Source organism: Panthera pardus, unplaced genomic scaffold (assembly GCF_024362965.1).
Source record: "Panthera pardus isolate Hobbes unplaced genomic scaffold, ASM2436296v1 HiC_scaffold_24, whole genome shotgun sequence".
Lineage (NCBI taxonomy): Eukaryota > Metazoa > Chordata > Mammalia > Carnivora > Felidae > Panthera > Panthera pardus.
Genome location: NW_026526810.1, coordinates 53,951,184 through 53,966,029, shown reverse-complemented (window position 1 = coordinate 53,966,029; position 14,846 = coordinate 53,951,184). Strand labels below are relative to the sequence as shown.

Genomic DNA, 14,846 nt, shown 5'->3' with positions numbered 1-14,846 from the left:
TATTTAAAGGTATAAAATTTCCTCTGAGCATTGGTTTAGGTACCTTCTGCAAATTTTGATACATTGTATTGATACTTAGTATCGATTTATAGCTTGATTCTCTTGTTAGAGAACATGTAACTTAAAACCTTTGAAATACAAATTTATCATATCTTTGCTTTATTGTCTAGCATATGATTAGTTTTGGTTAATACTAAGTGCACTCTTGGGGCCCCTTGGGTGGCTAAGTTGGTTACGTGACTTTGGCTGAGGTCATGATTTTGTGGTTCATGAGTTCTAGTCCCACATCAGGCTCTGTGCTGACAGCTCAGAGCCAGGAGCCTGCTTCAGATTCTGTGTCTCCCTCTCTTACTGCCACTCCCCTGCTTGCTTGCTCTCTTTCTCTTTCTCTTTCAAAAATAAATAAACATTAAAAAAATACTAAGTGCACGCTTGAAAATTTATGTATTACGTAGTGTTTGGTAGTTTTCTCAGGTAAGTATGACAGTATTGTTCATTTCTTCTTTCTCCTTAATTGTCTGTCTGTATGTCCTATCGGTTACCGAGAAAGGTGTGTTAAAATCTCCCACCAAAGTCATGTACTTGCCTGTTTTTCTTTTCAGTACTAAAATTTTTTTGCTTCAAGTATCTTGAAGCTATATGATAAGGTATATATATACTTTAGGATTCTTGTCTTTTGGATGAGTTGAATCCATAAAACTTTTACAAGGTTCCTCTTTATCTTTGATGATACTTATTTTTAAAGTCTACTTTGATGTTATTGAGCCACATTGGCTTTCTCATTTTGTTGACGTGACTTATCTTTTCCCTTCTTTCACTTTGAATCTGTCTGTCTGTCCGTATATTCAAATTGTGTGTGTGTGTGTTTAAACAGCTTATAGTTGGAACTTTTTGTTCACTGTTAAAATCTTTTGACTTTTATTTAGGATATTTTGTTCATTTACATTTATTTTTATCGCTAATATGGCTAGTTTTTAAGTATTACATCTTGACAATTCCATTTTTAGAAGTGGTTTTATTAGTCTGCTCAGGTTGACATAACAAAATAGCATCAACTGTGGCTTAAACAGTGAAAATTAGTTTTCCAGCAGTTCTGGAGAATGGTTTGGAATCAAGAGAATGGTTTGGCAGAGTTCTATTTCTTTTGAAAGCTCTCATCCTGGCTTGTACACCGCTGCCTTCCAGCTTTGTCCTAATGTAGTGTGGGGAGTGATCTTTCCCTATCTTTATGACATTATTTAACTTTAATTACATCTTCAAGACTATGTACAATCACATTGGGAGTTAGAACTTTAACATATGAATTTCAGAGGGACACAGTTCAGTGCATTGCAGTGTTTGTGAAGATTATAGTGTGTGTCCTTATTTTAAAAGTGGAATTCAATTAATTATAACAGGACTTGAAGAGCTAATTATAAGCATAGTTCTTATAATTTGTGTCTTTGTATATATGTTATAAAGTCCTCAGACACTTACTTTATTTGCTTTAAACAGTCAGTAGTCATTTAAAGAACAAATGTTTTATATTTACTCACATCTGTTTTTCATTCATTCTTGGATCCATTTTCACATTGGTTCATTTTCTGTCCATTCAAAGAACTTCTGTTAGTGTATATTTTTAACTTCCTAAAAATTGAGATTAACTCACTGCCATAAAATTCACTCTTATATTTATTTTTTTAATTAGAGAGAGAGAGAACTTGAGCTGGGGAGAGGGGCGGGGTGGGGGGGGGGAGAGAGTGAGAGAGAGCATGTGCACGTGCGTGCGAACATTTCAAACGGCACCACTCTCAGCGTGGAACCTGACGTGGGGCTTGATCATGACTGTCAAAATCAAGAGTTGAACTTGGACGCTTAACCTTACGAGCCACCTGGGTGCCCCAAAATTCACCCTTTTAAAGTGTACAGTTTAGTGGTTTTAGTATACTCAGTAGAATTGTACAGCCATGACCAGATATTTTGGGACATTTTCATCACCCCAAAAAGAAAACTCCTTGCCCTCTGTTAGTCATCACACCCCATTTTTTTTTGCATCCCCTCCTCAACCCCACCCCATCCACACACAACTGTCCCCATTTTGTCTATATGGATTTGTCTGTTTTGGACATTCATATAAGTAGAATTATATAATATGTGTCGTCTTTTATTTAGCATAACATTTTGAAGGTTCATCCATGTTGGTGTGTGTCTATACTTCATTTCTTTTATCTCTGAATGATAATTTTGTATGGGTATGGCACATTTTACTTACTTCACTGATCAGTTCATAGACATTAAGACTATTTCCACTTTTTACTTTATTTTTTAATTAATTTAAACAATTTTTATTTTTATTAAAAAATTTTAAGTTTATTTCAAGAGATATGGTGGGGGAGGGGCAGTGAGAGAGGGAGAGAAAATCCCAAGGAGAGGCTCTTTGCTCTCCTTGTAGAGCTAAACATGGGACTTGAACTCCTGAACAGTGAGATCATTACTATGAGATCAAGAGTCACATGCTTAACTGAGCCACCCAGGTGCCCCCTACTTTTTAGCTACTATGAATAACATAAGCCCATTCTTTACCCACTGACTTGTTTTGGCACCTTCGGCAGTTGAAAATCACTTAATATAAATGTGCAGTTCATTACTAGACTCTGAATTAGGTTCATTTGAGCTCTGTGTTTAGTCTTATGCCAGTATCGTCACACTGTTAGTTTATTATAGCTTTGATAGTTTTGAAATTGGGAAATACAAGTTTTAGAGAACTTCATTCATATTTGTCAAGATTTTTGGGGTTATTTTGATATCCTTGCATTTTCATATGAAATGTAAGATCAGCTTTTGAATTTTTATACAAGTTCCAGGTGGGATTTTGATAGGAATTGTGTTGAATCTGTGGATCGCCTTTTAGGGAGTAGTGCTGTTGTACCAATATTAGGTCTTATAGTGCATAAACACAGGGTATTTTTTTTTTTTTTATTAAAGTTGTCTTTAATTTTTTCCAAAAGTGTTTTTTAGTTTTCTTTGTACAGGTTTTATACTTTTTGGTTGAGTTTATTTCTAAGTAATTTAATCTTGCTGCTTCTATTGTAAATATAATTGGAATTTTTTTCTCTTGCATTTGTGATACTTGTTTCTCATTTGTAGAAATAATGTCTGTCTGTGTATTAGTTTTGGATCTTGTAGTTTTACTAAACTCATTTATTAGTTCCAGTAGTGTTTTAACGGTTTTATTTGTATTTTCTACATACAAGATAATGTCATCTGTGAATAGAGAATTTCACTTTTTCCTTTTTAGTCTGGATATTTTTTATTTCTGTTTCTTTCCTGATCACCCTGGTAGAGGCCTTTAGCACAATTGAGTCTTAAGTTGCAAGAGCTAACTAACATCCTTACCTTGTTTCTGACCTTAGGAGGCAGTAGTTCTTGTACAGTCTGACTTGTTTCAGTTGTTAGAAAATGTCTTTATCTTTGAAGTCTTCTTTTGTTGGATACAAAACATTAGGTTGATTCTTTCATTACTTTATGATGGGTATCAGTCTATTGTTTTCTGACTTAAATTGTTTTTGGTAAATAGTTTTTGGTAAATTGTTGTTTTTCTACCATAACGTGTCATTTTTCCTCTGATGTTTGTAAGATTTTTCTCTTGATCTTTAATTTTTGGCAGCCTCCTCTTTACGTGCCTAGGTATGGCTTTCTGAAAGCCATTGTATTTATTCTTCTTGGTGTTGGCTGAGCTTCTTGGATCTGTGGGTTAAAACTTTCACTTTTGGAATTTTTTTTTTAATTTAAAAAAAAATTTTTTTTAACGTTTATTTATTTTTGAGACAGAGAGAGACAGAGCATGAACAGGGGAGGAGCAGAGAGAGAGGGAGACACAGAATCTGAAACAGGCTCCAGCTGTCAGCACAGAGCGCGACGCGGGGCTTGAACTCACGGACCGTGAGATCATGACCTGAGCCGAAGTCGGGCTTAACCGACCAAGCCACCCAGGCGCCCCAACTTTTGGAATATTTTTGTTCTTTTTTCTCTCCAAATGCTTTCCTTTCTTAATGCCTCTTGAAAAGTGCAATTACTAGTATGTTAGGTCATTTGATGTTGTCCCTCAGATTTTTGACCCCCCCCCCCCCCCCTTTTTTGGTATCCTTCTTTTTTTTTATTTTAAATATTTATTTATTTTTGAGACAGCACGAGTGGAGGAGGGGTAGTGAGAGTGAGGTAGACACAGAATCTGGAGCAGGCTCCAGGCCCCGAGCTGTCAGCGCAGAGCCCGATGTGGGGGCTCAAACCCACAAACCACAAGATCATGACCTGAGTCAAAATCAAGAGTCAGATGCTTAGCCCACTGTACCATCCAGGCCCCCTTAGGTGATTTGCTTAATAAATTTCAGCTCATTCATGGATTCAGATGTGTTAAGGAAAGGATTGTGCTCCTGTGTTAGGAACTTGGAATCTAAGTGCTGGGAGACTGTAGGTTCTCAGTTTTCAGGCCAGCTTCTGCATCACCACTTGTTATTCTGCGGGGGTGGGGGGGGTAGGGGGTGTGGTAATTGGTAGGAATAAGGACTAGTTTTCTGTTTGGGTTTCTCTAGATTCTAGTCTGCCCATTCTCAGGCATTGAAAGTTTGACTAGTTCCTCTGTGTCAGACTAAAGATCCTTTGTCTGTGACTGCTTTTTTTCTTCCTTCACTTTTGCTTCAGGCAATGTAAATGGTACTCAGGGTTGAAAGCAGTAGTAATCTGCAGGTCTCCTAGAGAAGGCTGGTCCCTGTCTAGAATTCAGTTTATTTGCATTTGTGACTGTAGGTCTTCATTGCCTTTGAAGAAGAAGAAAAAGATTTTTTTTTAAAATTTATCTGGTGTTTTCTAATTGTTAAGACACAAGTGATTATCTTTGTAATCTTCTGCATTCTCACTTGGAAGTGGAAGTCTTCCACTGAAGGATTTTTGAGTAAGGTCAAACAAGATCTTAAGTTGTGCAAGAAATGAATAACTGTACATTGTTGTTACGGTTGCTTTTGTGTATTTGAGATAAATGAAAAATTTTACCAAGTGATTCTAATTGGACTAGTGAGTAGTATTAACATGTCCTCAAGATACATTGGTACAATTTATATGCTTTCATTGGTTTATTGGGAGGAGGGGGAAAGTAAAAAGATGATTTTTTTTTTTTGTGATGAATTATAAACACTGAATTTACCTGGGTCGTATGTACTTGACTTCAGCTACCCTAACCTTTTATTTAGAAAGAGTTAATGGTTGATTCATTACATTGAAAGTGAGTTTTTCTGTTTCAAAGTTGAAAATAACCTGGCAACAACATTGTGAATATACTAAAAAATACTGCTGGCTTGTACATTGTTAAATGGTTAAAATGTTTGTTTTTTTTTTTTTCTTTTTTCTTTAATTTTAAACATTTATTTATTTTGGACAGAGAGAGAGACAGAGGATGAGCCAGGGAGGGGCAGAGAGAGAGAGGGAGACACAGAATCCGAAGCAGGCTCAAGGCTCTGAGCCGTTAGCACAGAGCCCGACGCAGGGCTCGAACCAAGGTCATGACCTGAGCCGAAGTCGGACGCTCAACTGACTGAGCCACCCAGGCGCCCCTGTTCTATGTTTTTTTAAAAATATTTTATTTTTTAGTAGTCTCTACACCCAACATGAGGCTTGAGCTTACAACCCCAAGATGAAGAGTCACATACTCTACCAGCTGAGCCAGCCATGCTCCCTGTTATGTTTTATGTTTTATGAATTTTATCCCAAAACAAATCAAGCAGTTTGAAAGTACTTCCCTGTTGTTTATTGCAATTCTTTTTTTTTTTTTCCTTTTAAGAGAGATAGTGCCAGTGGAGGGGTAGGGGGGAACAGAGGGAGAGGGAGAGAGAGAATCTTAAGCAGGCTGCACACCCAGCATGGAGCCTGATGTGGGACTTGATCTAACATCCCTGAGATGATGACATGAGCTGAAATCAGGAGTTGGACGATCAACGGACTGAGCCACCCAGTTGCCCCATGTCGCAATTCCTTTTTTTTTTTTTTTTTTTTAAAGTTTATTTATTTTGAGAGGGAGAGCGTGTGCATGGGCACAAGTAGGGTCAGGGCAGAGAGAGGAGAGAGAATCTCAGGCAGGCTCCTCACTGTCAGCACAGAGCCTGATACTAGGCTTGAACTCGGGAACCATGAGATTGTGACCTTTGCTGAAGTCAGATTCTTAAAGTGACTGAACCACCCCAGGTGCCCCCTATATTGCGATTCTTTTTTTATTTTTAATTTTATTTTTAGTTTTGAGAGAGAGAGAGAGAGAGAGAGAGACTGAGCATGAGTGGGGGAGGGGCAGAGACAGAGGGAGACGCAGAGTCCAAAGCAGGCTCTAGGTTCTGAGGTGTCAGTGCAGATCCCAATGTGAGGCTTGAACCCACAAAATGTGAGATCGTGACCTGAGCCTAAGTTGGATGCTTAACCAACTGAGCCATCCAGCTGCCCCACAGTTCTTTTTTTTTTTTTTTTTTTCAATGTTTGTGTAATTTTGAGAGGGTACATGTGAACGGGGGAGGGGCAGAGAGAGGTGGGGAGACAGAGGATCCAGAGTGGGCTCTGTGCTGAGAGCACAGGGCCCATCCAGTTGGTGGCTCAAACTCATGATAATGGGGCTTGAAATCACGAACTGTGAAATAATGACCTGAGCCGAAACCAAGAGTTGGACGTTTAACGGACTAAGCCACCCAGGCACCCCCCCCCCCCCCCATATTGCAGTTCTTAATTGTAGTGGACACTGGTTTGCTCTTTATTGTCAGTGGTTAATTGATGTGTCGATTAGTTCTAGAATTTAATTTTGGGTCAGTGCCAGCTGACTTTCAAAATTGAGTGTATTTGAAAAATAAGTGTTATATCTGAGTTTTGATTTAGTGATACTGTACTCATTTTTATATATTTTTTATGAGAAATTGATGAAAATTGTAAAAGTGTGATGGTGGTAAACTGCTTTTGAGAATCTTGTTAAGTTACACTTTTTTTTTTTTTTTGAAGAATGGCTCATAAAATCTTATGTGTTGCTTGGTTTCCAGTAGTCTTTCTTTTTTACTCCTGAGTCTTACTGATAATTTTGCCCTTTTTAACCTCCCTCCCCTGTCTCTTCAGTCTTGTTGCCAACAATTTTGAAGACGGCTCCCATGTAACATCACCATTAGACCCGGATGGAAACTTCAATGTTGTTATTAAAGAGGAACCTGTAGATGATTATGAATATGAGCTTGCTGAGTGCCCAGAAGGGGTAACTGTAAAACAAGAAGAGACAGATGAAGAAACAGATGTATACTCAAACAGTGATGATGATCCTATACTAGAGAAACAGCTAAAGAGACACAATAAAATTGATAACCTAGAAGCTGACCATCCGTCTTCTAAATGGCTACCCAATAGCCCATCAGGTGTTGCTCAAGCTAAAATGTTCAAGTTAGACGCTGGAAAGATGCCGGTAGTCTATCTGGAGCCCTGTGCTGTCACTAAAAGCACAGTGAAGATTTCTGAGCTCCCTGATAACATACTTTCCACATCTCGAAAAGATAAATCTTCTATATTGGCAGAATTAGACTATTTGCCTACATACGTTGAAAATTCCAATGAGACTGACTTCTGCTTAGGCAAGGAATCAGAAAATGGTCTTAGAAAACATTCACCAGAACTTGGGGTGGTACAGAAGTATCCCTTACTTAAAGAGCCTCAATGGAAATATCCTGAGATATCGGACAGCACTACCACAGAAAGAATACCTGACAGTTCAAAGAATTCTGCTGGAGACTCATTTTTCGGAAAAGAGGACTTGGGCAGAAGGAGAACAACTGTGCTTAAGATTTCAACAGTCACCAAGGTTGTGAATGCTAATCAGAATACCCCTTCAAATGTCTCCGGAAAAAGAGGAAGGCCACGAAAATTGAAACTTTCTAAGGCAGGGAGACCACCTAAAAACGCAGGAAAGTCTTTACCTTCTACAAAGACCACTCCTATAGGTCCTGGGATTACCTTTCCAGATGTGAAGCCTGATCTGGAAGATGTGGATGGTGTTCTCTTTGTTTCCTTTGAATCAAAGGTAAGATCATTTTCAGCTTTCCTTCTAGGGTCAAATAGTGATTCTTGAATTACATACTAGTTGATAAATAACTCAATCTAGTTCTTTCAAATGCAGCTATTAATGTGAGGGTATATGTGTGCGGAAAGGAGTATCTCGAAAATGTTGGGTTTTATTACAAGGCACCACTTAAGATATTTGTTTGAATGGACTTAAATAATTATGTATACTTAGATCTCAGTTTTTAATTTTTATACTGTGTTTAGCCGGAGTTTAAAAAATCATTGGATCCTTGTGGCATTTACATTATCATGGACTTTAAAAAAGCATAAATAAATGAAAAGTTGACTAAATGTTTTGGGATACCCCATCCTCTGATACTCATCAATAACAGAGTACCCCTGGAGAACTAAATGTGGTCTTATAAATACTGTTGTCTCACACATGGATAGTTTCTTTATTTTACTCCCAACTCTTCAACTAGATTATTTTTCTTTTAGGTCTTTTTAGGAGCCTGGTATTTCAAAATTGGCTTACAGAGATGTTGAATTCTCTTGAGCTGGTCTTTTCCTCTTTCCTTGTTAATTGCTGAGTATGCAATATATATAAACTGTAGGAAATCAGTATGTAAATTGGCATAAATGTCATTTTATGTCAGCTGAGCATATTCAGAGTTTTTGACTTCTTTTTTTCCTTCTGATCATTTAAGTGCTGTTAGTATAGAACATTTAGAAAATACCAGAAATGTCAAAAAACATTCCTGGTTTACTTTTAAACTTTTAGAAATGATATGAACTTTTTTCTTATTTTAAATACAGGAAGCTCTTGATATTCATGCAGTTGATGGCACAACTGAAGAACCCTGTAGTCTTCAGGCATCAACCACAAATGATCCAGGTATATATAATAGTATAAAAGGAGAGATACTTCCGATTTGGCTCTAGAAATGAAAGATAAAATGTTAGTTTTTCTTTAATATATAGTAGCTTATGTCATTGTTTGTTTTCTGAGTAGGTTGCAGAGCAAGAATTTCCCAGTTGGAAAAGGAATTGATAGAAGATTTGAAGGCCTTGCGGCACAAGCAGGTGATACATCCTGGTCTTCAAGAAGGTAATATTGTCTAAAAAAATATACAAGCCAATTTTCAATTTTGTTCTCTCCTTTCTCTCTCTTTCCCTTTTCTCCTTCCCCCTTTTCCCTGTTTTTACTCCTCTCCCCCCATCCTTAATTTCATTTCTTTTAGTGCCTCTCTCAGCTTGTGTATTTCTCTGATTCTTACTCTTAAGAACATGTCAATATGCTTTTTATCCTAACAAAAATCTTTCCAACTCTGAAGATACTGTCTGTGAAGCATATAATATCTTATGCATGTAAAAAATGTATCATAGTAAGAAAGTGTTTTCTTTTCTCTATCTTACAACTCCATATTTTCTTCCCTCATTCTCATTTGTAAATTTTAGTTGTTTTTGCTTATGTGTGTTTTCTTTTGAGGGCAGGGTTCTACTTATATACTTAGTAATATGTTTAAGTGTGTAAATAGAATACTTTCTCATTGTGTGGCTGTAAACATATTTTGTGTATTTTATGTACTGCTTGGGACTTTAAAAATTTTACTGTTTTATTGTAATAAATTGTCTTGGCTTTTATTATGTTGCTTAGTCCTGTATTAAAAAAAATTTTTTTTTAATGTTTATTCATTTTTGAGAGAGGGAGAGACAGAGTGCAAGCTGGGGAGGGGCAGAGAGAGAGAGGGAGACACAGAATCCAAAGCAGGCTCCAGGCTCCAGGCTCCGAGCTGTCCACACAGAGCCCGACGCGGGGCTCGAACTCACGAACCATGAGATCATGACCTGAGCCGAAGTCAGATGCTCAACCAACTGAGCCACCCAGGCGCCCCTTAATCCTGTATTTTAAGAATGAAATCTACTACGGTGATCCCTCTCGCCCCTCTTATGTGCAGTCTCTCTTTCCATGGTTTCACATATTAGAAGCAGATGATCCTCCTTCTGATGTATCGTCAGAAGGTCATTAGTAACCTAATGTTGTGGTACAGCACTTACCTTATTCACCTCACTTCATCACAATTTATCATCAAACATCATCACAAGAAGAATGTTGAGCACAGTGTATTTTGAAAAAGACCACATTCACATAACTTTTATTCGAGTTTATTGTTATAATTGTTCTATTTTATTGTTGTTTTCTCTTACTGTCCCTAATTTATAAATTAAACTTTATCATAGATATGTATGTATAGGAAAAAACATTGTGTATGTATGTGTGGGTAGGGTTTAGTACTATCCGTGGTTTCAGGCATCCACTGGGGGTCTTAGAATGCATCCCCTGTGGATTAGGAGGGACTACTGTGTATTTATTACCATCATAGTAACTCTGACTTTCCATTTACACTGTAAATGAAAGATTGTAAGCCATGCCTCAATTTTTTAGCTTGTTGTATATCTGATTTTAGGTGTGCTTCTTGGAGTAGTTTATTCAGTTTTTGACTATTAGTTTTCCTTTCAAAGGAGCGTCTAGTTGTTTTACATTATATAGCATCATTTATATGAGAGTCTAAGCATTATATGGTAACAAAATGATTTATGAAATGATCATTCAATTTGTCAGTTAGCTCATAATACTTGAAAAACTTCTGCTTTAATATGAGACTCCTTGTGACAGTGTGATCTTAAGGTGTGCAAATCTCAATCCAAATGATAAAGACTAGGTACAATGGATTTTTAATCGACAGTTACAGTCAAATAGTCTTACTGGTAAATAGCATTTATTATAATTTATTGTCAGCTTTCATATTTTTTTTTAAAGTTTATTTACTGATTTTGAGAGAGGCAGAGAATGCAAGCAGGGGAGGGGCAAAGAGAGAGAGGGGGACAGAGGATCCGAAGTGGGGTATATGCTGACAGCAGAGTTGCAGGGCTCAAACCCATGAACTGTGAGATCATGACCTGAGCCAAAGTCTGCTTAACTAACTAAGCTACCCAGGCCATCCCTGTTGTCAGTTTTCATTTCTGCTGTTATATTTAATATTCTTAATCTCTGTCAGTTAATTTATCTTTTATCTTTTTTCTTCCTTCTACTTGGATTTTTTTTTTTTTTTATTGTTGTTATGTACTCTGATAATGTATAAATACCTGTCAACCTTACCTTTGTTTTAGTCTTAGTGCTAGAGGTAAGTATATTCAGTGCTACCTGCTGGTCTTTTTGCTTTGGTTTGTTTGCCTATTAATTCCTGGCTGGTTAAGATTTGAGTTTGTTTTTTCCTTCCCTTACATGCATTGTAGTCAAATCTAACGTTTTCTTCTCGGTGTTGGGGGTTCAGAGTCAAATGCTCCTGGAAACTAAGCAGGTTACCCAAATGAAAGAAGCCTCATTTTGTGGATGAGGTTGGACTGTGGCAGTCTAGAGCACAGGTGCCTCTTTTTTTTTTTTTTTTTTTTGTTAATAATTTTTTAATATTTATTTATTTGTGAGAGAGAGACAGAGTGTGAGCTGGGGGGGGGGGGTGGTGGTGGTGGTGGTGCGGGGTCGGCCAGAGAGAGGGAGACACAGACTCTGAAGCAGGCTCCAGGCTCTCAGCTGTCAGCACAGCCCAACACGGGGCTCGAACTCACGAACCGTGAGATCATGACCTGAGCAGAAGTCAGATGCTTTAACCGACTGAGTCACCCAGGTGCCCCACAGGTGCCTCTTCTAAAGGGGCAGTCCCATCTGTAGATTTTTGTCACATGGGAAGGTTGGCCCATTGTTTTCAGAATTTGTCATTGTTCAGTAGACTGAAATCAGCATATTTGTATAATGATGCTCAATTTCTAAATGGTAGAAGCTGATATTAGATTTTTTTTTTTTTTACTAGTTAAAAACATTTTTAAGTTTATTTGAGAGAGCGCAAGTGCGAGAGAGAGTGGGGAAGGAGCAGACAGGGAGAAAGGACATCCCAGGTAGTCTCTGCACTGTCCCCACAGAGACTGATTTGGGTCTCCATCCCACAGACTGTGAAATCATGACTTGAGTTGAAATCAAGGGTGGGACATGTAACCGACTGAGCCACCCAGGCACCCCTCAAGTGTATTCTTAGTTTCATTTTTTTTTTAAACCATTAAATCTGTAATCTATATGGTACAATTCATAAGGTGTGAGATAGAGCTCTATTTCGGATTTTTTTTCTCTATTTTATTTTGGCAGATATCCCTGATTCCTCATCCTTTGCTTCTTAAGACTTAGAATTTCAGAATAACTTCCGTTGGCTAAGTATTTGTAGTAACTGAGTGATGATGCCAACTCCAGGTCCCTTTAAGGTCCCTTTCTAAAAATTGATGATTCAAATAATTTGTTAAGTTTCAATTAAATAATGTCATATTTCTTTGCTTTTCTAGTAACTGTGGAGTTTCATTATTTAAGAATTTATTTATTTTTTGAGAGAAAATGTGCGTATGAACAGAGGAGAGGGAGAAAGAATCTTAAGCAGGCTTCATGCTGAGCATGCAGCCTGATGCCGGCTTGATCTCAGGGTCCTGAGAGCACGACCTGAGCCAAAATCAAGAGTGGATGCTCAACTAACTGAGCCATCCAGGGGCCCTTCATTACTTGTTATAACAAAAGGACTTAAAAAATCTTTCTGAGCTGAAAACTTGAAAAACTTTTGAGCTTGCTTTGAAGTTGTGGAAAACATATTAAGCCTGAGAAGGTGTTACCGTTTTTGGTGTTAGTTTTGTTGCTGAAATAAGAGTCTTAATTTTGTTTTCCACAGAACTATATTTTTTGTCTCTACTATCTTCACTACATCCAAATTGATTTATTTTTTGTCAAACTGAAATTATCATCAGTTTTTGACCTTTAAAAGTACTTTTTGTAGAAGCATTTCTCATTCATTCTGCCAAGTCAGTTTTATGTCAACTTAATAGTTTTAAAATTTTAGGTAAGTTTTATATTTGTAGAAAAATTAGGAACATAGGAGTTTCCATATACTGTTCATTCAGTTTTCCTTATTGTTAACATTTAACATTAGTATAGTGCATTTGTTACAGTTAGTGAAATGGTATTGATATATTATTATTAACCGAGGTCCATACTTCATATGGATTTCCTTACATTTTTGGTCCAGGATTCCATCTAGGAAATCTCTTTTAGTCCTCATGTCACCTCAGAATCTTGGCTGGGACAGTATTCAGATTTTCTTTGTTTTTAATGTCCTTGACAATTTTGAGGAGTACTGGTCAAATATTTTGGAGCATGTCCTTCCATTGAGATTCATCTGAATTTTTTTCATGGTTAGACTGAGGTTATGTGTTCATAAGAGGAAGATCACAGAGGTGAAGTGCCATTCTCATCCCATCATATCAAGGGTACATTTTATCAACATGATTTATCATTGACCTTTCCATTGACCGACCTTTGGAAGGAAGTCACTGGGAAGCCCATATTTAATGAGTGGGGAATGATGTTCCACTTCCTTTTTTTTTTTTTTTTTTTTTTTTTAAAGTTTATTTATTTTGAGAGAGCTAGAGAAAGAAGGCAAGTGGGGGGAGGGGCAGAGCATTCCAAGCAGGCTCCATTCTTCAGTGCAGAGGCAGATGCTGGGTTCAAGCTCAGGAACCATGAGATCATAACCTGTGCTGAAATCAAGAATTGGATGCTTAATCTACTGAGCCACCCAGGTGCCCCATATTCTACTTTTTGAGGGTGGAGTATGTGGATAAATTATTTGGAATTCCTCTGCCCCAGAGATTTATCTTTTTTGTCCAATTTAAAAAAAGTTTTTATTTCCAGTTAACATCCTTTGTTATATTAGTTTCAAGTGTACAACTTTTATTTATTTATTTAAACTTTTTTAAAGTTTGTTTATTTTGAGAGAGAGAGAGCACAAGCTGGAGAGAGAGGGGAGAGAGGATCCCAAGCCGACTCTGTGCTATCAGTGTCAAGTCCGACATGGGGCTTGAACCCACGAACTGTTAGGTAATGACCTGAACCAAATTCAAAATCAGACATTTAACTGACTGAGCCACCCAGGTGCCCCCAAGTGGCCAATTTAGTGATTCTGCAATACCATACATCATCCAATGCATTGTACAAGTAGACACGGTAATCGCTATCACCTATTTAATTCACCCCCTCCAACCCCCTCCTCTCTGGTGACCAGTTCTTTATACTTAAGAGTCTGCTTAAATTCTCTTTCTCTCTCTCTTTTTCCCTTTGCTCAATTGTTTTGTTTCTTAAATTCCACATACGAGTGAAAATATATGGTATTTGTTATTCTCTGACTGACTTACTTTGCTTAGCATTATACTCTAGCTCCATCCATGTTGTTGCAACCTGTTTATCATATCAATATTAATTTTTGCCAGTTATAATGTTAAATTCCTTTATGGCAGTCTTTCTAGAGCTCTGTGACTCTCGATTTTAGTTAAAAATACATTCTTAGTGTAGTGTTAATTAATGGTTAATTGGAGTTTTTCTTTTGTATGTATCTGCCTTTTTTAAAGTTTAGTTTTGAGAGAGACAGAGAGAGGAAGTGTGGGGCAGGGGAGGACAGAGAGAGAGGGAGAGAGCAAATCGCAAGCAGCTGACAGTTTGGAGCCTGATGTGGAACTCGAACTCAGGAACCATGAGGTCATGACTTCAGCTGAAATCAAGAGTTGAATGGTTAACCAACTGAGCTCCCCAGGCTCCCCTCTATATCTGCTTTTCTTTTCTTTGTTGTTTAGTTATGTAGGAGTTAATTCCTCTTGAGTGTGTTTTTGTGGGTACTTTATATTTTAGTCGGTTTAGCTGGGACAGGCTTTTTTTT

At 37.5% G+C, this 14,846-nt stretch overlaps 1 protein-coding gene across 19 annotated transcripts in view; it reads left to right on the top strand.

Annotated features, from left to right (window-relative positions):
* MGA (MAX dimerization protein MGA) overlaps window positions 1–14,846 on the top strand; it is a 168,485-nt gene that overhangs the window by 89,868 nt on the left and 63,771 nt on the right. For all 19 annotated transcript variants that reach the window (XM_053889170.1, XM_053889169.1, XM_053889172.1 and 16 more), the window contains exons 3-5: window positions 7,117–8,065; window positions 8,863–8,941; window positions 9,059–9,154. In XM_053889170.1, the coding sequence (XP_053745145.1) occupies window positions 7,117–8,065; window positions 8,863–8,941; window positions 9,059–9,154 (1,124 nt within the window). The remainder of the gene's footprint in view (window positions 1–7,116; window positions 8,066–8,862; window positions 8,942–9,058; window positions 9,155–14,846) is intronic.